This window comes from Schistocerca gregaria, chromosome 3 (genome assembly GCF_023897955.1).
Source record: "Schistocerca gregaria isolate iqSchGreg1 chromosome 3, iqSchGreg1.2, whole genome shotgun sequence".
Taxonomy (NCBI): Eukaryota; Metazoa; Arthropoda; class Insecta; order Orthoptera; family Acrididae; genus Schistocerca; species Schistocerca gregaria.
Genome location: NC_064922.1, coordinates 181,333,355 through 181,360,279, shown reverse-complemented (window position 1 = coordinate 181,360,279; position 26,925 = coordinate 181,333,355). Strand labels below are relative to the sequence as shown.

The 26,925-nt window shown below is 42.3% G+C and overlaps 1 protein-coding gene across 6 annotated transcripts in view; it reads right to left on the bottom strand.

Moving 5' to 3' along the window:
• Positions 1 to 672: 672 nt before the first annotated feature.
• The window catches only part of LOC126355976 (solute carrier family 22 member 7-like), a 195,542-nt gene continuing 169,289 nt past the window's right edge, over positions 673 to 26,925 (bottom strand). For 3 of the 6 annotated variants that reach the window (XM_050006588.1, XM_050006589.1, XM_050006591.1), the window contains one exon: positions 701 to 1,119. In XM_050006588.1, the coding sequence (XP_049862545.1) occupies positions 919 to 1,119 (201 nt within the window). In that variant the 3' untranslated portion in view covers positions 701 to 918. Of the gene's footprint in view, positions 1,120 to 26,925 lie in introns of all 6 variants that reach the window. The other 3 variants (XM_050006586.1, XM_050006587.1, XM_050006592.1) reach the window with 3 other exon arrangements.

Sequence of the window (26,925 nt, the reverse complement as noted above, 5' to 3'; positions counted from 1 at the left end):
CTCTACTCTTACACAGTATATAAATACACAGAAACATACTTTAATACAATTACACACATACAATAATCTAATTGAAAAAAGAATATTTGTACGTCAAAGACAAAGCAGTTGGAAGGTTATGTTGGCAACACTGCAAACATCAACACATACTTGAAGTACGAAAACAAATAGAATACAGTGGTGTGCATAAAAGTGTGTTGTGAGAGACGCACAGTGCTACAGAACATCTAAAAAGTACACGAAAATTATCAGTGTCTGACGGAAGAACAACGATTGCTAGCAGACAGCATTTCCCGATGTAAGCGAGAAAGCAGTCGAAAAATCACAGTAAGTACAAACCAACCTATTCTTAACGAAGTATTTTTAGATCCAAAAAGCAAATCAAAATGTAAATAAACTTAGTTACAAACCACTGATAATGCTTTACCTCAATAAAGGGAAACGCGTCTCGTGAAAAAATCATGCATTTTTGTAGTTGCAACGACGGATGAAATATACCCTCAAGAATTATAAAACAAATATGGACACTATGGCCACACAAATGAATATTGCAAATGAAGTCTTTAGATCCAGATCAGTTTCAGTTTTCTTCAGTGATAAGTTTCCATCACTTTTTTTTACTTTCTCTCGAATTTTGGATTTGTTAATAATAATGCCGACTGAAAAAGTACATGAGAGGGGTGAAATAAAATGAGTTTAGTACCTTAGCGCACAATTGCATTACAAAATATTATATTTTCAAGCATTTCACCTGCAAATTATTGAGGGTTACTGTGACCCAGGAGCATTCTTCGTGTGACAGTTTAAGATATGTACACCACTAGAGTTAAAGCTCTTTTTCCTACTTCAGTAGACAAATTGTTCTTCAGTTTGAAGTAGGTAAGAAAAAACAGCAGACTAGTTCGTAATCGAGGGCGCCTATTGTCCCTGAACGTATGACGGCGGTGCGATGAGTCTCCAGCTCCAGTAGGGGCGCCCTCTACCAAACTCGGCGGCGTCCTGCAGAGACTCCGGCAGCCTCTGAAGCGCAGTTTCCGGCAGGAACGACACCGACAGCGCTCCCAGCAGGTGCATCGCTGACAAGATGGCGAACGGCAGCCTACGGTCCACCGAGCCTCCCTGTAACAGATGGTACACGAGCTCAAACGACGAACGGTGGAGCTTGGAAAAGACGGAAATAAGTAAGGAGGAACAATATTTGGAGATCAGAATGAGATTGTACGACACGTGATGTGTTAGGACAAAAATTATCGTTCAGGTTGCTATTCACACCTGGCATTTTTAAAACACTTAATTGTACCATGTATCTGTCAACGATACTGACACATCTACAATGAAATTGTCACTGCAGTGGAATGGGAGCTGTTATAAAACTAGACTAGAACTGTGTGCCTGACCAAGACTCGAATCTGTCAGCCTCGCGTTTTGCGAGCGAGTGATTTGACAACTGAGCCACCCGAGACGAGGTACTGGTTGAAACAAACCTGAGAGAACGGATCGTGAGTCGTTTTCTGATAGCTGATTTAGTAGAGCACTTGCCTGCAAAACACAGAGGTGCCGCACTGGAGTCCCAACACGGCACAAACTTTTAATCTGTCAGGAAGTTTATATATTGATACACGTAAGTTATTGTCTAAAGTCTTCTTTCTGGGTATTTCTACGAAGTTCGAGCTAGTTTCAGAATACTGATATTCGGCTGGATATCAATGTTCACGTAACTGAAAAAAAGTAAGAGTGTTAGAAAGTACAAGTCTGAGAAACACTAACTATTTCCAGTTTCTCAGTAGACTAGCACCACCAAATTTCTCTGCAAAAAAAATGGCTCTGAGAACTATGGGACTCAACATCTGAGGTCATCAGTCCCCTAGAACTTAGAACTAATTAAACCTAACTAACCTAAGAACATCACACACATCCGTGCCCGAGGCAGGATTCGAACCTGCGACCATAGTGGTCGCGTGGTTCCAGACTGAAACCCCTAGAACCGCTCGGCCACACCGGCAGGCTTTCTCTGCACACTCCAAACAACAAACCAGCTTGTTACTGTACGGAATTTCAATCCTCCGGAAGTAGCATTGGCTGCATTTGCGCTAAATACGTCAGTTCTGAACAATGAAAGCTTGTGTGCACGTGTAAGCTTAACATAGAAAAAAAGAGAGGAAATAGTAGACGGAGATATTATTTTCGTGATTCAGATCAGACACCATACGATATATCCTTGATTGAGAGAGAAGTTCCAGTGAAAAACGGATCAAAAATTTGATAACACTGATGATTCCCCTCCCTTAGATAAGTGTACCTACCACCTGTTTGAGGAAGGTAGCTACTTTCTCTTCTCAGTGATAGCAGTAAAATTCGTACTCCGTTTTTTTTTTTTTTTGGTAGGAAGATAAAAAACTTCTACAAGTCCTGTGCTTTACGATGATATTCAGGCTTGGAAATGATTACATCAGAAAGGCGATCAAAGCGCGCTGTTCAGTCACTGAAAAGCAAAGACAAGTATCAGAAAGCTTTAAACAGAAAAATACTTTTTCGTTAAGTTTTTTAAAGGAGTATTCTGAAATACACTGCTATTCAGTAAAACTGCAACACCTTGGAGGACCATTGCAACAAACAACAATCGGTCAAGAAGTGTGCTACATTCTTGGATATGCAAATGATTAGCATTTCAGTGCAAAATAGTGTATTAGAGTAGTGCTATCTATATTCTGTATATAGAGAAAGATTACCCAACGGATTTCTTATTAAGGCACAGCGTGTGAATGCTTATTGTTTTCTAAGAAGACCGTTTTATGTGTTCGTGGAAAAAAGAGGTTGTCCATCTGCACCTATCTATGTGTGGCAGCAGCGGAATAACAACGTTTCTGCTCGCAGTGGTCGGGGTCTTACAACTGTCACGCGAATATCTCATTTATGTGTAGAGCAGGACCATGGACAACGCTGTGCCGCATCTCAATAGTTCCACGCGACTAGCGCCTGAGGGAAGTTTGTCCACTCAGAGGTGCAGCATAGTACAGCCACATCATAAATCGTATGTCAGGAAGTACGCTTGTTTGGTACTAGACAGGTAGCCACACAGACAGTGCAGCGACATATGAAGCGCCACACATTCTCAGCGCTGCGACCATTGTAGCAGCCTCCCATGAAGCATCAGCAGAGACGTGCCAGCAGTGCTGGACTCAGCATTGACATTGGACGGAGAAGCGGTTTAATGTCGTTTCCTCAGACGAGTCCCAGTTCTGTGAATAGTTTGATGGACACATCCATGTGGTGAAGCTCCAAATAAAATGAACATCTCTAGATTTATTTCACCAATGCCGTGAGAGGTGTTATTTTATGGACTGTCGTTGAGTGCTCAAATCGATCACCCCTGTTTAACTTAGTGGGTACTACGGACAGCAAGGGCATTATTAGGCTGGTGGGAGTGCCCTATCACAGAGGTCTCCGTGGAATTATCTGTCAACAAGTTAACACAAGATAGATTATTGCCTGTGCTGTCCTGAACTACCCTCAAACAGGAGGTGTTCGACAGCAACCCTGTCCAGCACATTCTTCAGAATGAAGTGGAAACATCTGGCGGCGAGTTGGCGAGAGGCTGGCGTGCCACGACACTCATTGCGCTACGTTCTTGTTTCAGTTCATTATTTTATGGGAGTTGTGAGAGATTACAAGTTTCTTGTAGGTTTGAAAATACGTGTAAAGTGTTGTGGTTGGCAGGAGAGCCAACACCGTTACTACAGGAGGCCGAAATGCACGCGTTTTAGCTCACGCAGGCTGGCGTGAGGTCTGGAACATGACAAGGGAATTAGAATTGAGAAAAACGGACGTAGCTGGTGGAATACTTAACTTTAATCCATTAATCACCAACGTCGCTCTTGACGTTACATTTTTCACAATATCAGTAGTACTGATAATGGCGCCTTGCTAGGTCGTAGCAAATGACGTAGCTGAAGGCTATGCTAACTATCGTCTCGGTAAATGAGAGCGTATTTTGTCAGTGAACCATCGCTAACAAAGTCGGCTGTACAACTGGGGCGAGTGCTAGGAAGTCTCTCTAGACCTGCCGTGTGGCGGCGCTCGGTCTGCAATCACTGACAGTGGCAACACGCGGATCCGATGTATACTACCGGACCGCGGCCGATTTAAAAGCTACCACCTAGCAAGTGTGGTGTGTGGCGGTGACACCACATAAAGACGGCTGGAAGTGCCTAGGTACCCTCATTCTCACCTACTGGATGGATTTAACCAAGGTAATTTGCACGCCATGTGTTGTGTTTCCTCAATATAGGTACACAGTTTCTAACAGTAATACTTCTCTTACTTTGTCGAACTTTAACGTAATGCTACGGCGTAAAGCCAAGCGTTCGCACGCCAGTCGGAAACAAGAGAGCAGAGGAGGCTGTGAGGAAGACGTCAGCCAGTTGCACGCTGACTGACTCCTCTCCAGGACGACAATGCGACAGTAGCGGCCTCTAAACGAAGAGAACATATGCGCCATGCCGACTCGCCGCGGCCCACTTCTACAGCAGCATCGAGATTAGGCACTTCAAGACCAGCGACTTAGGAATTGTAAGGACTGTTCAAAATGTCTTTCTGCAGTGCCGGATGATAGCTGCGTGTGCCGTATGACTGTTCGCCTGCTTGAGTTACTTCCCTTCTAATGGACTCTCCCAACTTTCCACTGTTTCGCTTATCTCTGAACCAGCATCAGTAGTATCGTTGGTGTGTGTCGTTACGTGTTGACGTGAACGATTAAGTTTTAAGTTTAGCTCGCGTTTCAATGTCACTGCTTGCTCTCGTTTTTGGTGATCGCAAAATTTCACAGGGAGTTTGGCCTCCACGACCGCCTGACCTAGCACGACCTGGCCACGCGGGATTAGCCGAACGGTCTGGGTGCTGCAGTCATGGACTGTGCGGCTGGTCCGGACGGAGGTTCGAGTCCTCCCTCGGGTATGGGTGTGTGTGTTTGTCCTCAGGTTGATTTAGGTTAAGTAGTGTGTAAGCTTAGGGACTGATGACCTTAGCAGTTAAGTCCGATAAGATATTACACACATTTGAACATCTTTTTCTAAGACGACCTGCCTTTTCTTATGGGGTGCGCCGAAAGCAAGTGTATATAACAACCGTCCAAAGTCCATCGATGAACTGAAAACTGCAATATCCACTTTCATTGCTTCTGTTACAGAAGAAATGTTACAGCTTGTGTTTGGAAACATAATTAGACGAATTGAATTCTGTATTCAACATACGGGGGAACACTTTCAACATTTAATGTGAAAATTTGTAAGTAAAAAGGAATATTCAATAAATTAATAACTTTTATGTCACTGAGTTTCGTTTCGGTATATTCACTGCGGCATACCGCACGCACGGCTAGCAATCATACGGCACTGCGGAGAAACTTTTTGAATACCCCGTATATACTGAAGGACATAGCTTATTTTGTCTCTCGCTGTTTGCTTGCGACACATCTGGTTAACACAAAGTTAAATATTGTAATCATTCCGTTTTCGAATGTAATTAATTTGCTTGAATTGTTGTCCAGCGAACCGAGAAAGAAGGTTTCGTAGGCACCCCTAATTTGACGAGTAAGCAGGGTTTAACAGCCAGCCGAGGTGGCCGAGCGGTTTTAGGCGCTACAGTCTGGAACCGCGTGACCGCTAGGGTCGCAGGTTCGAATCCTGCGTCGGGCATGGATGTGTGTGCTGTCGTTAGTTAGGTTTAAGTTCTAGCTGACTGATGACCTTAGACGTTGAGTCGCATAGTGCTCAGAGCCATTTGAACCAGGATTTAACACATAATATTGTACCCCACAACTAGCAGATTATGACAGCATTTTAATCTTTTAAATTCGGTCAGTAATTATATGGCACCTTAACATGTGGGAAGCGTCTAGTCTTTTTGCTGTTTCACGCTGCACAGGAACACTTAGCACCCACAGAAAATACCTTCAGCTTTTATTTATTTTTCCCTGCACAGTCTGTTTATTTTCTGACATTACCAGTGTGAGTGATTAAATTCCAGTGTTGTGAATTTGTCTCCCTTTTTGCCAGAGATCTTACAGACTGGTGAAATGGAAGTCCCTACTTAACTTGTAGATGGGCAGTGCTGAAAGAAAAGAGGATGATCCGTCACCTGGCGTGAACGTCTATTTTCACGTGGCTCAGATGAATAAACGGTCAAAGGGACCAACTCTCTGCGCCGTACACAGACTGGATGCTCTCCTGCACAGGACCTGCTGGTTACTGCTTCGCAGCGCTTCGTAAGGTAAGGACGCTTTCGATTAAGTTTCCGTTTGGTATCATGAACAAAGATATTTTGTTGTTTTAATTTAAGTTGACGTTTCAGATACGTTATTTATTTATTTGCTTATTTATTTATTTTGAGTATGTTAGGGAAATGTTTAAAAATCCTTTATTACTCCTAACTTTCTTGCGTAAAAATCACGTGTTGTCCGCTTTATGTCATTACGGAACCCATTAAACTTGTGCTCTCAGGTGTATAATGTCAAAGTATCATTGCAAGACGTCTCGTTTCTTCCCTTTTCTGTCATCTCTTCTCTACCTCTTGCATCAACTGAATGATCCATTTTAATTGTGCACTCCCAGTAACGCCCCAGAATTAGACGCTTGCGACTCAACTGCTCTATGGCGCTTTGCTTGCGAAATCGGACTGTTGCTTTACGTGACTTTTCAGTTTTACACAACATGCATTACCTGCCGGCATCGTTTTCACTTTCATTTCCTGAGCGAACGGGACCGTCATCAGGGGAGTGTTCTGCATTTTACATTTGAGCGCTGTTTAGAGAGTGATTTAAATGAACTTCTTCCGCCGTCCTACCTTGTCCTGCATCCATGACTGGCTCCTGTTCCATTTTGGACGACAACAGTGCGGAGCCTTTCTCTCTCTCTTTCTCTCTCTCACACACACACACACACACGAGCTGCGCTTCTCGTATGCATTCCAGTCACTTGCTACTTCCGCAAGCTTCCCACTCAACTGCATCACGCGCCACAACGACATTCTGACCATTTTAAAATAATGCACAGATTTATGCCTAGGCCCATGAAATACAACCTACTCTTAAATGCCTTACATATCCCTATAAACAAATATGCCCCAGAAAAACTTGCACAATGCTTTTACCAGCGACACAACAGCGGAGAAGAACTGACGCAGAAGTCACAGCCAAGACACGATTAAAAGCAAAACAGATGACACAGACAGCAGATACACTGAAATAAAATGACTGCAGCATACTACAAGTAACTGAGATACAACGCAAAGCGTCAAATGCGAGTCTAATTGTTCTCAGTGCGCCATAAAAAAATAAAAACACGTACCTGTTCCACAAGGTTACTAACTAATTTTGTACGAGTGCATTCTGAATTGCTGATGTGTCCATGTATCACTACAACAAAATAGAAACAGTGAATGGCTGCCGTAGTATGAATGAGAACAGTGGCGTTTTTAAGTTTACAGCCGGCCTGTGTGGCCGAGCAGTTCTAGGCACTTCAGTCTGGAACCGCGAAACCGCTACGGTCGCAGGTTCGAATCCTGCCTCGGGCATGGATGTGTGTGATGTCCTTAGGTTTAAGTAGTTCTAAGTCTAGGGGACTGATGACCTCAGATGTTAAGTTCCATAGTGCTTAGAGCCTTTTTTTCCCTTGCAGCCAATACAGACACAGTACAAGGGTTCCCACACTGGGAGAGGAAGCCTCTGCTTTGCATATCCTGCCTCAAAAAAAAAAAATCAGAATAGCTAGGCGTCATTCTCACAGTAAGCATGGCCGTGTTTCGGCAGGCAAGGTCTACCTAAATGGGACCGCAGTCCCTCATTTACGAAGAGATCTAATCTTTCCACGCCGACCATTTCCACCTTCTGAGAGAAGGTTGTTAAGCTTTCTAGACAGTCGTGCCTGTGTAACATATGTATATATTATTTTTGTAGTTCTCTAAAAGAACCTGGCGACTTCCTGGTTTCAGCAGAGTTACAGTCTTGCCTCCACGAAACATGTGCACCAGACGCTCTGATCGTATTGTCTCAGTTTCTAACATGAGAATGCTTATAGTTTTATAACTGCCCCACCGTTTTTACAAAACCTCAGATTACAGCAGTCTCCTTTAAATGGCTTCCTTCCCGACGAAATGTTACCTGGCCCATTGAAAACGTTTTGCGAGCTGGCGCTCTCCTTCTCTGATCCTGTGGGAAGAGTGGAGTGACAGGGCCCGAGGTCCCTCTGCAGGCACAATTCATAGAGACACATTTACTTCATCCTAGCAACAAGAACCCCTGGCATGTTAACCTTACTCACACTGTTACGTTCTGTTCCAATTTTGTTTTGATATTTTATGTTGTTGTGATGTTTTATGATGATCCTTGTATACACATAATATTGCTGACGTGTGCAGGTCCCTTTGCGACCCCTAGAACGTCTTCAGAGTCTCTACACCCTCCCTTAGGTTAAGAACCCTGCCATATTCCGTGAGGGCCATTTTTAATCAAGTGATGTTTACTTTGTTTTGCGAACTAAAATTGTTTACTTTTAAATAATAATTATATTCAGCGAATTCACATACGTTCTCCACTCCCACGGAAGGGGCAGGAGCGTAAAGGACGAGCCACACAGCAGGGGATTTTACTTGATCACGCGCCTCCCTCATGTACTTACGACATAACGCCGCCCCAGGCGTCGCTTAGCAGATAACACTCTGGAAAGTTCCATTGCTGCCCCCGCTGGTTTTTCGGTCCCTACCAATCAGGGCGGAGGAAGCCCCGTGGTGCGTCGAATATAGCCGGCCACCCGTCGCCGGGCATGCGTCTCTTGTCTCCTCGCTCTCTTGGACGCACGCCCTGTAGCAGTGAATATCTCCCGCTTCTCCCGGTGCTGCGGCGCCAGGGACTTAGTTTTTCGCAGCCAGCATGCCGGTCGGACTGGCCCGATTAGCAGACGCCAACTTTGGTTAGCTTCGCGAACTATGTGTCGCTGAACTATACGCTCTGGGTCAGCCTACCTCCCTAGGCCCATGTGACCCGTTTTTGACATGCTTTCGCCAATAAATGGCCTTTGTCTAAATTTTGGCCTATTCATTTCACACTGCTCACCGCCCACCCATACGCCCATCCTGTACACTTGCACAGACAAGTTGCTGGACGCAACATTCATGCCACAAAATCAATCTTTCTCCCTGTTCTCCATCGTCTCAACTATGATCTCTGTGGTACAAGTTCTCTACAGGCTACACATGCAGTTATAAGAACATCTGCTCAAAATCTCCCCATGAAAACAGTTCATAAGCCACATGTACCAAATGTAGTATTGGGAAACATAGAGATGATATGACTATTAATCTCACTGACAGTGTTGTTTCAGTGAGAGAGAGGCTTGCCACATTTAGTGTGCATTTGTAATGTGTTGCTGTCTACTGTTATTCATGAGTGGTGTTCTAACTAATGTGGTTTCACAGAGTTTGATGCAGTTGCCTTTGTGACGGCGTGATTAAAGACTGGTCTTCAGTGGATCATGTGGCCATGATTTAACGGTTATTGATCTGTGACCCAGCTTAAATTACAGAACTTGAGGTCCTGAGTATAATGAATACCATCATGATTGTGGAATATTTATTTGTTTCATGCATTTTGAATCAACTATACTTAGCGTAAATTGTTGCCTCCAGCCAGTCATGTGATCTTCACTGAAACATTCTGGATCAGTGTTATAGCTCAAATGACAGAACTCAAACTTCTAATTATAATGAAAGCTCACATGTATGTGAAGTTTCTGTTGGTTTCAGAGATTCTGAATTCAGCAGAATTTGCGTAATATCTGGGATTCAGCGAATCACGTGGCCTTTGCCTGAAGATTCTTCATCTGTGGCATAGCTCAATTCACAGAACTAAAATCAGCTAATTTAAAGAATAATTTCGTGCAGTTAGAATTTCTGTTTATTTCAGGGTCCTTAATTTCTTGGAGGTAGCACGAATTTCGGCCCAAAACTGGGTTATGTTGGTTGAACCTGCTCACTGCCGCACTCTAACACAAATAATGTCTGACCATGATTATTGCGAATACAATAGCTATATATAAATACCATCTTCTATACATTTATAAACGGTCGCAGAGATGCTTCATCTCACCAGAAACATCGCCCCCTCCCCACTCACGTCCGCTGGTCGTGGTCTAGCGATCGAGTTCTCGCATCCCGAGCATGGGGTCCCGGTTTCGATTTCCGGCGGGGTCAGGGATTTTCACCTGCCTCGAGATGATTGGGTGTTTGTGTTGTCCTCATCAGTTCGTCATCATTCATGCAAGCGGCAAGACAGGACTGAGAATAGGTTGGGAATTTCTACGTGCGCTGTTAACCGCGCATTTGAGTGGACCTCAATCCAAATATCATTATCTTCTTCTTCTTCCACTCACAATCCGAGTCCCAGTAAGCTAGTGTGTGGCAGAAGTGATGTTGTTGGCATCACGCAGGTTTCAGTACATGAGTAAGTGACGATTCTCCATTCCATTTTCCTTTATGCCTTTGGCAGCACAACAGGACGAATCACCAGATTGACGTAAAGATTTGCAGTGAGGGTGCATGGGGCAAACACGAGATCTCTTCTGCATAACTCCAGGTGTAGATACAATCTGTCTGCACCGCAGACTCACTGTGTGTAGGTTCTCAGCTGGCCTCCTATTCACAGCCATAACTATCATCGTGGCAGAACCAGCATTCATCAGAAAACATAACAAAACTACACCCTGCCCTTGAACGGGCTCTCTCTTGACACCACACGGTGGTTTGTGGTCAGTGAAATTCGCGCTACAGGGCATCCGTCTCGGAACTGCCATTGAAGTAAGCGATTTGTAAGAGTTTGCTGTGTCATTGAGGTGCCAACTGCTGCTCAAAATGCTGATGTAGATGCAGGTACGATGCACCCGAGCAATAAGCCGAATACGACGGTCTTCCCTCTCGGTGGTGCCAAGTGTCCGTCTGCACTCTGGTGGTATTGAAATCATGTACAGTTGCTGCATTCCTGTCAGGTCTTTCTGCGTATCCTCGAAGGCATATACAGTTTCTCGTAGCCCTGTTACGCCACCTCGTTGAAACTCAGTGAGGTGCTTAAAATGGAGTCTTTGTCGCTTTAAAGGCAGTCTGGACTAATACATTACTGGCCATTAAAATTGCTACACCAAGAAGAAATGCAGATCATAAACGAGTATTCATTCGACACATATACTATAGTATAATGGATATGTGACTACGTTTTCACGCAATTTGGGCTCAAAGATCCTGAGAAATCAGTACCCAGAACAACCACCTCGGGCCGTAATAGCGGCCTTCATACGCCTGGCCAGAGCTAAGATGGCGTCTACAGGTACAGCTGCCCATGCAGCTTCAGCACGATACCACAGTTCATCAAGAGTAGTGACTGGCGTATTGTGACGAGCCAGTTGCTTGGCCACCATTGACCAGACGTTTTCAGTTGGTGAGAGATCTGGAGAATGTGCTGGCCAGGGCAGCATCGATCATTTTCTGTATCCAGAAAGGACCCTACAGGGCTTGCAACATGGTCGTGCATTATCCTGCTGAAATGTAGGGTTTCACAGGGGTCGAATGAAGGGTAGAGACACGGGTCGTAACACATGTGAAATGTAACGTCCACTGTTCAAAGTGCCGTCAATGCGAACAAGAGGTGACCAAGATGTGTAACCAATGGCACACCATACCATCACGCCGGGAGATACGCCAGTATGGCGATGACGAATACACGCTTCCGATGTGCGTTTACCGCGATGTCGCCAAACACGGATGCGACCATCATGATGCTGCAAACAGAAGCTGGATTCATCCGAAAAAATGACGCTTTGCCATTCGTGCACCCAACTGTCTGTGATGCAGCGTCAAGGGTAATGGCACCCATGGTCTCCGAGCTGATAGCCCATGACGCTGCAAACGTCGTCGAACTGTTCGTGCAGATGGTTGTTGTCTTGCAAATGTCCCCATCTCTTGACTCAGGGATCGAGACGAGGCAGCACCACCCGTTACAGCCATGCGGATAAGATGGCTGTCGTCTGGAGTGCTAGTGATACGAGGCCGTTGGGATCCAGCAAGACGTTCCGTATTACCCTCCGGAACCCACCCATTCCATATTCTGCTAACAGTCATTGGATCTCGACCAACGCAAGCAGCAGTGTCGCGATACGATAAACCGATATCGCGATAGGCTACAATCCGACCTTTATCAAAGTCGGAAACGTGATGGTACGCATTTCTCCTCCTTACACGAGGCATCACGACAACGTTTCACCAGGCAACGTCGGTTAACTGCTGTTTGTATATGAGAAATCGGTTGGAAACTTACCTCATGTCAGCACGTTGTAGGTGTCCCCACCGGGGCCAACCTTGTGTGAATGCTTTGAAAAGGTAATCATTTGCATATCACAGCATCTTCTTCCTGTCGGTTAAATTTCGCGTCTGTAGCACGTCATCTTCGTGGTGTAACAATTTTAATGGCCAGTACTGTATTTGAGACATAAAGTAAAATTATAAAACTGAAATTTAGATATATCCTGAGTTAATGAAAGAGTGGTTTTGTAAAGATGAATCTGAGAAACGAATATTGTATTGCATCGGTCATGAGGTCAGCTTGTCTACTCCGACATACCTAACACACATACAGAACTCATCAATGCTAGTTATCCGAAGCATATACAACGCAGAAAATATCGTCTTACTTCTTGGGCCATTTCTTCTGTTTGAAGGTAGCTTACCTGATGAGCAATCAATGCTGGGAATATGATGTGCACGAATGAAATTCGGTAGACCCCATGTGGTGCTCACTTCCATGGGGCGACGGCGCCTAGATAGTTCTTACTTTGAAAGCTTCCGGTTAACAGTTGAGTGGTAGGATTTGTAGCAACGATTTACCCTTCAGTTTCAGGAATCATACATTACTGTTTGTTCGGTGTAGCCTAACAGATCTACTTCGATGTTTGAGAAATGTATTGGTGGATGTTGTTTTCGTACTTTTGGGGTTTTTGTTTGCTTTCGTTTCAGTGCCTAGAGGGTACACATATAACATGAAGTGAAAATGGAAATGGGCGTTTGCCGTCATTGGCCAGAAGGCCCCTTACGGGGCAGGTCCGGCCGCCTTGGTGCAGGTCTTATTGCTTTCGACGCCACATTGGGCGACCTACGCTCTGGATGGGGATGAAAAGATGAAGACAACACAACAACCAGTGCCTGATAGGAGAAAATCCCCGACCCAGACGGGAATCGCATACGCGCCCGTCAGGACGGCAATCCGTCACGCTGACCACTCAGCTATCAGGGCGGACATAATATGTAGTAATGAACGTGCGTGTGAAATAAGTAGAAGGCTCTTGCATTTTCAGAATGTAGTAAAAACGACAAGTGTTGTCTGGTGCAGTGAGATCTGTGCAGTTAATCGCGCAGTACAGCGTTCGCCAAGATGGTAGGAATGACTGTGACGTCTTGTGATGACTGTCGAATAACTGTCTCTGTGTTCCGATAGTGACTCAGACCATAGACAGTCCTTCGCTCCTAGTGACGGCTAATAAGTGCAGTATCTCCTGAGGTTCAAACAAAACCAATTACAAATATATCAGCGCAGCCGTGAGGCTTTGCTGCACCTGAAGTGAACGAGTGATGGCGAAGGGGAACAGAGACGTAGGGAAACAGATTCACGTACCTCCCCTATGCGGGATCACGATGACTGCTGTAACAAAAGACGGAAGACGAAAGGTGAAGAGTTGCGAAAACTTGGGGATACTTCAGGAAACACTCCCCAAACATGACATCTGCGTTAGGCAATACACAAACGAAGTGAGCTATGATAAGGGCAGTCATAACATTTCTCTGTACAACAGAATATAATGTACCAAGGTTCTACAAATGAACAGCAACCATGGGCGTATATTCAAAAGTTTGGGCACACACTATCGCTTTTGTGGGCTGCGACTAAAGATGCAGTTTATTTGTAGGCACTTACATGATGAGGTTTCTGCGTAAATCAGTTAATAATGCACGGTTCTACTTCCTGTGAAAAGTTCTGCAGCACATTTTTAGCCAAGTTTTGGCCCTGATGTACACAAGACCAGGTCAAACGCAGCATATTAATGATGTCAAATTATTATTAGTCTGACTACCATGATCACACATAATTCTTCAAGAGGAACTAGTACTTAACAAACCATATGATCCGACAGCGCTAATACTAATTTTTCTGAGTAAGTTGTGCCCTGAGTTTATTATTGAAAATCGGCATATGCGACAATCAAGTCATCCCATCCCTCCTGCAGGACTTTTACTATATCCAAAATATGGAGGATCACACCACTGGGGTAGATGGGGGGGGGGGGGAGGGGAGGATGACAGTGGTGAGAGTGAACAGCCCACAACGCAGATATAAAGATGAAAGGCAGAATAGGGGGGAGTTTCTAATTATGAAAGAAATGATCGGCAGAGTATTCTCCTTGCAACCAGAGCAACGCAGATGTGTCCTGATGAATGGTATCTGTGTCAGAGTGACAAGGAATGTCGTCGGTTTCAAGAGAAGTAGCGAACTTTAAACGATCGTGTAACACATGTTTCGTGGAAATTTGTGACAGACTCGCTTAGTAACTTACACGTAATTCAGGGGGAAACGAAATTTATAGGCAATACTAGCCATCGAGGTTGTAAGTTATGACGATGGTGTGCTGTATGAGAGAGAAGTGATGACACTGCAAAAATTTTTTGAGGAAATTAGGAGATGTTGTTCGAGGAAGACTAAGAACTGTAGGCTGCTAAGTACCCTATAAATATTAAAGACGTCATGGTCCAGTTTATTTTGGACTCGGAGTGGCAAGCCTCTGTGATGAGAGACAGGCGTGGGCCAGTTTTTTTCGTTACATAAGACTAAGGTAACTGGTACCATACCAGGAAAGGGTGAAGACATGAAGAGTCAGATGTGGATTGAGCTTACATGTCAGTTTCATTCTAAGTGCAAACTTTTTCATGGTGCCAGTGGTGTAGGTGGAAACATTTCTAGGTCTGAATTTCCAGGATCAATACAGGAGCGTCATTTGTCTATAAGAAAAATCAGTCCTGTTGTGTGTGGATGGCCTACCAGTTATGCTTGTTTTTGATGGCTACCTAATAGGGGATATTCAAGGGAATGAATGTCTAGGACTGGTGATGCACTCCAGGGTGTCTGGGTAAATTGCAGTATGGTTGATTCAATTTCCTCCTCAAGGGTAATAGATGAGAAAGACCTGTGTGACGTATAATCCATGGAAAGATGTGCCACATATTGACAATAATGAAAGAACAGAACTAGAATCGATTTTGGAATCAAACAAGGATGTCTTCTGTGGGTGCCGGGACGATTAGGGATTTTGCGTACGAATTCTGAGCTAATGAACTCAAGGAATATTTTGTAAGACATTACCTGATACCATGGACCTGTCAAGGGAAGATGGGGACGGAGATTCGTAATTTGTTACACCAAGTTGTTATGAAAACAGAAGTCAACTCATACAACAATCCTCACCTTTGTGTTCTGAACAAGGATGGGTAAATCAGACCGATCAGCACCACAACTCAGCACAAACTGACTGTCCTGATCCGTTAGACTAATTATTATATAATTTTGATGGGGTCACGGTGTTACACTGAGTCGGTCTCAGTTACTGATACACCCCTTCCTCCATTTAGGCAGATGCTACCAATTCCAGCAGATTACCTTCAGATGGAGTTTGTCTTCTATAACATTCACAACGAAATGAGAAAGATGTGTTGATCGCTGAATAATTATGGAGGAAATATTGTGAGATCCCAGATACTTTACTGGATGCTTTTCAGTGTTAGGGCATAAATATAAATGCGCTAAATATGAACTGAACTTTGTGGGATATTTGTTATCTGTGGAAGGAAGACAGCCTGTACCATTTAATAAATGCCAATTGCATGGATTTTGAGCTTAATAAATTTCTATAAAATGTTTATTTACATGAGAAGCATATTCACAACCAGTTTTGTGCAGCTTCATTGGTAAAAAGGCATCCTGGGATTGGGAAAAGAGAGTGCAACACGAGTTTGTTGAAATGGAAGAAGTGTTGTTAGTGAACCCCATACTGGTACATCTGGGCTTGTCATAATTCTATTTATTGTAAGATAGATCATGGAATGGGCTTGGTGTTACCTCGTTCCAAGAGTACACCAAAGAGGAAGTAATGGTTCTGGGGGCTGCAATCTTCATGTGTTATGTACTGAGTTAATGTGAGAAGAACTATTAAGTAACAGAGCTAGAGGTTCTTGCCATGATAAGGGGTTTCTTCAACCTCAGGTATTTTCTGTTCGGAGAAGAGACAAAAATTTGTAGCAGTCATAAAGCACTTCAATCTTTCATGACGGTTAAACAAACATATGGTTGTTTAGCCTGACGCATCCTCTACCATCAAGCATGTACATTTCAAATCGTCTATGTACCAGGTTTACAAGAGTATCACGGACAATATGATGTCTTGAGTACCTACTGATGTAATCTGACATACTGAAAGAGATCAGGGAATAAATAACTCCAGTTTCATATACCTATGACAAGTCCGTTTGGAAAAATACAAGCCACCACTTGTGGTACTAGACCAAGAACAAGATAAGGACACAGTTTGTAAAACTATGAAGACGAAGTGGAGAGATAATGGGGAAATGATGAAATGCTGTTCAATAGAAGGGGGCTTTATGACACACACTGGGTTCTCTCCATTCCAGAGGAACTCATAGACAAACTGATTTGGTACATGCATCATAGTAATACACATGAGGAAACGTTTGACCAACTTCAGGGAATCACTGTATTTCAGTGGCATGAAGAAGCATATAAAGAAAGTCGTGGCAACCAGCAAGATACGCAAAAAGGGAAAACTGTCCACTAATAGTAATTCAGCTCTTGTGTCTCATAATTTCTATATAAATTAGACAGTTCACGACTATGGGTCTGTAAGTGCCCCTCCAATGAATAATAGCCACCTAGTTGGCACTGAAATTTGATACACCCACTCCCATTGTGGAGCGCAACCACACACACTACAGTAAACACATTTCACACTCACTTCCTGTTTGAGGTAGGATGTGTAAAAAAGTTATCTAAGACAGTGGTAGGCAATATTGTTCCAGACAGCGGGAAGTGGCACTCACATGGTGGAGAATCAAACCAGTTACATCTCAAGTTACCACCTTGCTTGTAACCCTTAAGTGAAATCATAAAGGAATTAAGGAATTAGGTACGTTATGCCAGGTTTATCGCTCGTCGCATCATAGACCTCGGATGTCTACTTAAAGACTTCTAAAATATCATAAATCAGCTACATCACAGATCCATAGGATTAGTTCCGCTGTTAAGTTTGAAAAATAAGTTATATCCTAACAGAACTTCTGAATTGGTCTGTTTTCTACCTGGTTAAGGGAGAAGGCGAAAGGTCGTTGTTTAACTTGCGACTGAAACTGTTCTCAAAGAATCACGAAAGGCAAGATGACGAAATAATTGTTCGGTTTTGAAAGAGGAATGAAGAGTCAGACAAAAGGTTTCATTGAAAGTGCACTGACTGTCATAGCCACAGAACTTCGTATCTCGTAAGTTTTTCGCGAAAGAAGGTTGTATACGTGGAAGAGGCATGGACACACTGAAATGCTTCAAATAAATTATATACTAGTAAGACAGAGTTTTCGTAATCAGGTTTTAAATTGTAAGACATGTCCAGGGCAGAACTGTAGATTAAAACTGAAGAAACAGCAAAAAGGTGGGAATTTAAGGAGATGGGACCTTGACAAAGTGAAGGAACCAGAAGTTGTAGAAAGTTGACATGAACAGGGGAAAGAAATGCAGTAGAAGACGAATGGGTGGCTTTGAGAGATGTAGTGAAGGCAGAAGAGAATCAAGTAGGTAAAAAGACGAGGGCTAGTAGAAATTCTTGGGTAACAGAAGAGATAATGAATTTAATTGATGGAGAAGAAAATATAAAAATGCGGTGATGAGGGAGGCGAAAAGGAATACAAACGTTTAAAAAATGAGATCGACAGGAACTGCAAAATGGCTAAGTATGGATGGGTACAGGACAAATGTAAAAATGTACACGCATATATCACTAGGGGTAAGATAGAAACTGCCTACAGGAAAATTAAAGATACCTTTGGAGAAAAGAGAACCGCATATGTGAATATCAAGAACTGAAATGGAAAGCCAGTCCTAAGCATAGAAGATAAAGCAAGAAGGTGGAAGGAGTATACAGAGGCGTTATACAAGGCCAATGTACATGAGGGCAATATTATAGAAATGGAAGAGGAAGTAAATGAAGATGAAATGGGAGATATAATACTGTGAGAAAATTTGACAGACCTCTGAAAGACCTAAGTTGAAACAAGGCCCTGGGAGTAGTCACCATTCCATTAGAACCACTGATAGACTTGGGAGAGCCATGCATGACGAAACCCTTGCATCTGGCAAGCAAGATACATGAGACAGGAAAAATACACCCCGGACTTCAAGGAGAATATAATTATTCCAATCTCAAAGAGAGCAGGTGTCGACAGGTGTGCAAATTACCGAACTATCACTTTAATAAGTCATGGTTGCAAAATACTAACACGAATTCTTTACAAACGATTGGAAAACTGGTATAAGTCGACCTCAGGGAAGAGCAGTTTGGATTCCGTAGAAATTCTGAAACACGTGAGGCAATATTGACCCTACGACTTATCTTAGAAGATAGGTTAAAAATAGGCAAACCTAGGTTTCTTGTATTTGTAAACTTAGAAAAAGCTTTTGACAATGTCGAATGGAATATTCTCTTTCAAATTCTGAAGGTGACAGGGGTAAAATACAGGGAGTGAGAGCCTATTTACAGTTTGTGTAGATAGATGACAGTTGAGAGGCATGAAAGGGAAGCAGTTGGTTGGGGAGGGAGAACGACAGCGTTTTGGCCTACCCCCGCTCTTATTCAGTCTGTATATTGAGCAATCAGTAAAGTAAATAAAACAAAAAATTAGAGAATTAAAATCCATGGAGAAGAAATTAAATCTTTGAGGTTTGCCGACAACATTGTGATTCTTTCAGAGAATGCAAAAGCTTGGAAGAGCAGCTGAATATAGTGGACCGTGTCGTGAAAGGAGGATATAAGATGAACATCAACAAAAGCAAAACGACGATAATGATATGTAGTTGCATTAAATGAGATATTGCTGAGAGAATTAAATTATTAAAAGAGACACTTGAAGTAGTAAATGAGATTTGCTATTTGGGGAGAAAAATAGCTTATGATGGTCGAAGTAGAGAGGATATAAAATGTAGACTGGCAATAACAAGGAAAGCGTTTCTGAAGAACAGAAATTTGTTAACATCGAATATAGATTTAAGTGACTGGAAGTCTTTTGTGAAAGTATTTGTATGGAGATTAGCTCTGTATAGAAGTGAAACATGGATGGTAAACAGTGTGGACAAGAAGAAAATAGAAGCTTTCGAAATGCGGTACTACAGAAGGATGATGAAGAGTAGATGGGTAGATCACCTTACTAATGAGGAGGTACTGAATAGAATTGAGGATATGAGAAATTTGTGGCACAGCTTAACCAGAAGAAGGGGTCGGCTGGTAGGAGACGTTCTGAGGCATCAATGGATCACTAGTTTAGAACTGGACGGAAGTGTGGAGCATAAACATCGTAGAGGGAGATCAGGAGATGAATACACTAAGCAGATTCAGAAGGATATAGGTTGTGGTACGTACTGGGAGATGAAGAACCCTGCACAGGACAGAGTAGCATGGTCAGCTGCATCAAACTAGTCTCTGGACTGAAGTCCGTAGCAGAAGTTTTTCAGAATCTATATGCAGGATAATGTCTCAGACTCCTGTGTAGTTAGAAACTCTACAATTCAACAGTTCAAGGGAGTGCACCATGTGACAAATGTAAAAGTTTCCATGGAATAAACGGATGTTGATAAGAAGATATAAAGTTTCTTCATCATAAATATGTATCATGTGTGTGTTTCCTTGTGTGCTTAACTATCCTTCAAGGGAATAGCCTATCAGGTGCTTCTTAGCATTGTACCTGTATGTGTGTCTTCCCTGGCTAAATATTTCTTGGTTAATATGTAAGTGAGACTGGTTCTGACGGTTTTAGAATAATATGGAGCACAACCCGGAAGTAATCTGTTACAAAGACAAGTATGGTCGAATTTAAGTATTGTGTTTTGGAAGACTGCTAGATGCTATGAACGCCTTTTTATACAGCATTGTGTCTTTCGCAAAATCTCAGATTTCTTAGTCACTCAAGGTTTCGATATCCATGAATCAGAGGAAACGAGGAATATTACATGTCAACTTATAGAAATATGTGGCTGTAATGAGAAGAATGTTGGCTGAAAAGAAGTGCCTTTCTCATGTTAATGTCGGAAGCGAGACTGTATGGAAGTTTTATTTGTCCGTCACTGAGGAAACCGTCATTGCTGTTATGCTATGCATACACTGAGGGAGACGCAACCTGAAAGAAGGATTATAGTGCAACTAATTTGTACACAGTGAAATGCCAAAATCAGATTTTGTTGTTGCTGCAGATTAATAGTGTACTGTTATTTTATACGCTTTTCTGCCATGGAACCCACAATCCGTGGTGACAACCTATTATTGAGGAGTGTAATGTCAATAACGATGGCAATTTTGACTGTCAGAATGAATTTTCGTAAAAATGGTGTCTAAATGAGAATAATACTCGTATTGATGAGAGACGCACTAAAGAAGAAGTTCATGATATAGATCGACTTCAGCCCTCGTGTGGGGTAATCAGTGTCATCTGTGAAATTACGCAGATAAGGAGAGGAGGCAGGGATGACTGTTAAAAGTGGATTAAATAATATGTATGAGAGTTTTGCCACGTCGTTGTATGGTTGTGCTGTGCCCATGTGTTACTGTTTACTTTATAGTTGTTTTTCCCGCAATAGGTTTACTGTGACGAAAAGTGGGATTCCCGCTCTTTGGCCAATGAGGATTGAATAAGTGTATTGAAGAAGTGTGGACAATCACTAGTCCCTGTTGTTGCTGTTGTGGTCTTCAGTCCTGAGACTGGTTTGATGCAGCTCTCCATGCTACTCTATCCTGTGCAAGCTTCTTCATCTCCCAGTACCTACTGCAGCCTACATCCTTCTGAATCTGCTTAATGTATTCATCTCTTGGTCACTCTCTACGAATTTTACCCTCCACGTAGTCCTCCAATACTAAATTGGTGATCCCTTCTCTTCTCCCCAATTTTATTCAATACCTACTCACTAGTTACGTGATCTACCTATCTAATCTTCAACATTCTTCTGTAGCACCACATTTCAAAAGCTTCTATTCTCTTCTTGTATAAACTATTTATCGTCCATGTTTCATTTCCATATTTGGCTACACTCCATACAAATACTTTTAGAAACGACTTCCTGCCATTTAAATCTATACCCGACGTTAACAAATTTTTCTTATTCAGAAACGCTTTCCTTGCCATTGCCCCTACGAAAAGGCATTAGTAACTGAGGAGGGGAAATCTGAATATAGCAGATGGTTCACAACAACCGGTGTTTGTGATAAAGTAGACTGAGATTGACTAACCAACGGCAAGTTTTCCTGGCACAGTAGTTTTCCTGTGGATCTGTGGTCTGTGCAAATGCTGACAGTAGTGAGAAAGGGGGTGCACATATCTGCTATAGTGATGGAGTTTGAAGAAAATTTACTTGGAGTAGAAAAAGAAAATATAGTTGGAGCATTTTGTAGTTTGAAGGAAATTGTAGTAGCGTGAACTACTCCCTTCACCTTCACCTCACACCTCATTCCAGTTACTTAGAGATAAGTAGATAGGACTTTTTATTGTGTTGTGTAATATACCTTCTTGTCAATAGTGCCAAGAGTACGTCATTGTAATAAACATCACATTTTTCTTATAATTATTTTTAAAGTGAAGATGATATACTTAAAGCTTTGTAACCGTTTGTGGATGATTATATTTTGATCCCAGAGGGGATGAATCTATGCAATCCAGTCCACATTTTGAGTTTCTGTTATTAAAGCCAGTTTTCTGACAGCTACTTGTGCCTGTCCATTGTGACATTTTTTCATGTTTACATGTCTGGGTACTATTATGTACCTATATATTTTCTTAGTAATTTCCATCGATTTTATGTAAGAAGAATGATAGTGCTGAAGAAGCAAACGACCGCCCATGGCCGACCCCAGCAGCCCAGGTGAGGCAACACATCGTGCCCTCCTCTGCCGGGCAGATAAAATAACATATCCAGCGGCTTCCCTGGCTGGAATTGGACAGGTGAGAGCCCACTGCAGGTGGAGAGCGGACCACCTCACACCTACAGGAGGTAAGCTCACGTCACGCCAGCGTCGATAGATGGGGAACCGTCATAACAGTGGTGACGTCACGAGGCAAGTTGTCGTTGGGCGAGTGGCGGCACCCATGGTGAAACCACGCCACTTCTAGCTTTGGAGCGTATGAGTTGTGTGCGTCACAGTCTGTGCCAACCACGTTTTGAGACTGCATGCGCAGATAGATTAGAATAGATCAGATTAGATTAGATGTACTTTTCGTTCGAATTGACCCATGGTGAGGAGAAATTTGGAAATTTGTGGTAAGGTCATATGGGACCAAACTGCTGAGGTCGTCGGTCCCTAAGCCTACACACTGCTTAATCTAACTTAAACTAACTTACGCTATAGACGACACACACACCCATGCCAGGGGGAGGACTCGAACCTCCGAAGGGGGTGGGGGGGGGGGGTGGGGGGAGGGGGGTAGCAGCACGAACCGTGACAAGGCGCCCAAGACCACGCGGCCTTCCCGCGCGGCATAGTGAGGACGTCCTCAAGGACGTCGACCATCTCAGAAAGCAAGCATACACAGTAAATATTTACAAAATACGCCCATATATTCCAAACGAAATTCCGTTCTTGATGTGGAGTCAGTTAGAAAACAAATCTTAAGCCTATTTTCATTTAAAATGTTCAACACTCTTAGGCGAATATGATAATTCTTGAGAATTTGTAGCCACTCATCATCAAATAAAAAAATAAATAAAAAAAGACATTTGACAGCACTTGTTTACAATGATCGCATCACACTACAAAATTGGGACCGATGTCAGATTGTAAGCAATATTCACATTGTGTGATAATATTAATAACGTACACGCTCAATAGGTTCTGCTAAGAAATTCATCAATGGCTAAGAAGGAGTTCGCTACCATTAAATCCTTTAGACTCTTCTCAAAATGAACTTCGTTATTAGTGATTTATGGTTGCTGGCATGTTATTGAAAATGTATACTGCAGAATGGTGGACACCTTTCCGAACCAAGTAGGTGACTTTAAATCATTGTGAAAGTTATTCTTATTTCTAGTGCTGATTCCATGAACAGAGCTGCTGATTTGGGAAAAAAAGATATATTTTAATGACGAATTTCGTTAAGGAATAAATATATTGGGAAGCCTTAAATAGCCATCTGCAGTTCATTCTTGAGTTCACGCCACAAATAATTGATATTCCACGTTTTTGAGCTGGGAAATCTTTATCTTGGCTTCATGAGTTACTCCAGAAAATAGTTCCGTATGACATTATAGAATGAAAGTAAGCATAGTACGCTAGCGTTTTTTTTTTTTTAAATTTTTACATCACCGGTGCCTCACAAAATTCACACAGCACATAGATATTTGTTGAGGCGCTTCAGCAGTTGTGTGGTATGCTCCTCCCAGTTAAATCTGTTATTAAGCTGTAATGCTAAGAATTTAACAAAATCCTTGTACGCCATACGCCATGTGGCAGGTGACAGTATTTCAGATAACGTTAAGCTCGCCAGTCTGAGAGGTGCCATTAGACAGGATTACACCATGTGCCGGCTCTGGTATTCACGCTGCCCTTGCTCTCATTTAGATCATCAGTAAAAATGGCGCAGCCGACACATTCTCTTCATAGTAAACTACACTAAACAGGGACACTTAAAACTTGGACGACATTCTTTTGACATCGGATGACATCAATGGTCACTTAACTTGTCCCGAAGGTTCGCCAAGGTGACATTATCTCCTCCCCATCATCAGCCCAGGTAAAAATAGTTTTTGCATGATCTGCAGGATAGGCAAAGACCATTACAAAGAATTATTCTGGGAAAGGGTGTCGGAGATTTTCTACTCTGGAATTAACAAAGAGTGATTCTAATAACATTCTTCGCCACATTTATTGGTCATGGTTGTAATTTTGATTTAGTATAGATATTTTACTGATTTTTCATAGACAAATCGTAAACGTAAAAGTAACTTACATTTAAATATGTAATCGTATCTGTAAGCATCTGGTTTGGTGTTGCACCTTTACATAAACTCAACGTAAGTTTTGTCGTTACTGTAAACTTAGTATTACGCCCACTAGGAAACAACTGTGTATCTGTGTAATTGAAACGAAGATACCTGAAAGTGAAGCTACGGTCTACGTCACGGGAATACGATAAGGGAGGATCGTTATAAACATTGTGGGAAGAAGAAGTTTTGTGAGTCAAGTTCCGCAACCTTAAACGTAACTAACCTAAGGACGTCACACACATCTTTGACCGAGGCAGGATTCGATTCTGGGACCGTAGCGGTCACGAGGTTACAGACTGGAGCGCCTAGAACCGCACGGCTACTCCGGCCGGCGAGCTGAAGGAAAGAGAGATACAATCATGTGAAGAAGTTACATTGTTACAGTTTTAGAGAATCATCAGAGGCAACGAAGAGTTTTGGTAGCTATTCCGTCTTAAGAAATGTAGTGTCAAAATCTATTTTGAACATGAAGTATACAAAATATCCTCTAGCAGTGCATACGACTCAAAAAGAGAGGATGTTGTTATATTTACGGAAGAAGAATCGAAAGTAATATTCTGAGTAAGATTTAAAGAAACAGAGGAGCAGCAACAGGAATCAACAGTCGTGTAATGGTAGAAAGCAGATGTGACGTGGTTTCGTAGAACCCAGTAAGAAACTGGCCTTCGACTTGAATCTGTCAAGCAGAAGATAGGCACACTGGATTGTCGTTGGAGTAAGTTGACTTTCATGCTTCAGTGAGATAAAATTGTTATATACATGTGTTGTCTTTATCTGAATCAGCAAATATTATACGGACTTACTTTATTAACAAACAATTTTTATATCATAACATTTTCTAGTGTAGAAGCGTAGCACATTCGAGTGAACGTTTGAATATAAAGCACACATTGCTCGATCATATAAATCTGTTATGCCAGCGCGTTCTTCTCTACATCTAGATCTACATCTACATGAGTACTCGGCAATTCACAGTTAAATGCGTGACAGAAGATTTATCGAATCACCTTCAAGCTACTTGTTTACCCTTCCACTCTCGATTTTGACTCTACGCTGAAAACACCTACAGCATGGTGTGTGTACGAGAACGTAATAATATGCACCATTTAGTATTTGAGTGTAGTTTATGATTTACAATGTATTAGAAGAGTACAGAACTATCAGAAATTATATATTATATCTAAACTCTTTTGTATTTCAAAAACTATAGGAATATGTTCACGCTGTCAGTGCTCAGCACATTTGAAATTGAGTACACAGCAATAGCGGCTTTTCTTGTAGTTATTTTCCATACAGTTTTAGTGCGATTACAATTATTTACCCTCAAGTTGTTTTGTAAAGTTTTAGCAGGGTCAATACAGATGGAGCTCTTGTAACGTCACGTTAGGGAATTCATAGGTTTTCTTGATTTTAAACAGACATTGTCCAGTATTCAATACTAACTCCAACATTTACTCAAGAAATTAGTACTATTGTACTTCACTACGCAGTATTTGTGCGCCTCTGTGTAGTATGACTGTGTGAGTGTTTGAGTACAGATGCTAGATGCGTCAGTACGTAAAGAACTGAGAGAGTGCTCTGACAGTAAAGTTGTCTATCAGTGCAGATATTTAGCAGTTCAATTACGCAAAGAGAATTTATCTCAGTATTTTGTGTGAGTATATGTGTGTGTGTGTTAGGGAGAGAGAGAAAGAGAGAGTCAGATTAAGAATAAAGCACATTTGTCATCGGGCCAGTGAGACACTGCAACAAGTTACTGCAGAGCACACAGTTGTTTAATTTCTGTAGAAAAAGAGTCGTTTGAGTCACTGAAGATTATGTTGTGCTAAAGTTTAAAGAAGCAGAATTAGGAGGTGATAAACACATGCTTAGAATTGTTTTAAAATCATGAGATTCACTGTAATGAAGCAAACACTCAAAATATCACCATCAGTGTCTGGATGGTGCAGCACGTACTCGAAATTGGGGCATGTAAGTAAATAACGTGTGAAGCGCCGAAAAATGAAAATTTGAGTCGTCGGTGAAATTCCGCTGTGATCGCCAAGGCCAATGACACACATACTGACACAAGCACGAGAACAGCGGGAAACAATGCTTACAGCTGCCACAAAACGACATTCGTGTCTAACACTGTCGGCGTTCAATTAATGAGTTTTGTGCCAAGCCTCTGGTAATGCCTTAGTGCACACTATTGTGAATTGCTGAGCGTTGCAACAATAGGGCAACGCTGAAGTAATTATTACAGAAATAGCACAGAATATTACAAAATGTAAAGGAAAATTCCACCAAAATGGAGGAAGAGAGATGAAGGTAGAGCTCAGTGAAAGAAAGAAACTACGCAGCGAAGGGAACGAATGTACTCTTCCTTCATTCAGGCACTGTTAAATGTACTACTTATAGGAGCTCTCAAACTACAACTTTTGCATTCGTGTTGGTGATAATAAAACCGGTTACATGTTTCCCTGGCATGTGGCCGTACGTGGCAGGGATGAGAATGCACCTGCTTCCTGTGTGCACCAAGCTTTTACATCGAAATTTACTTCTAA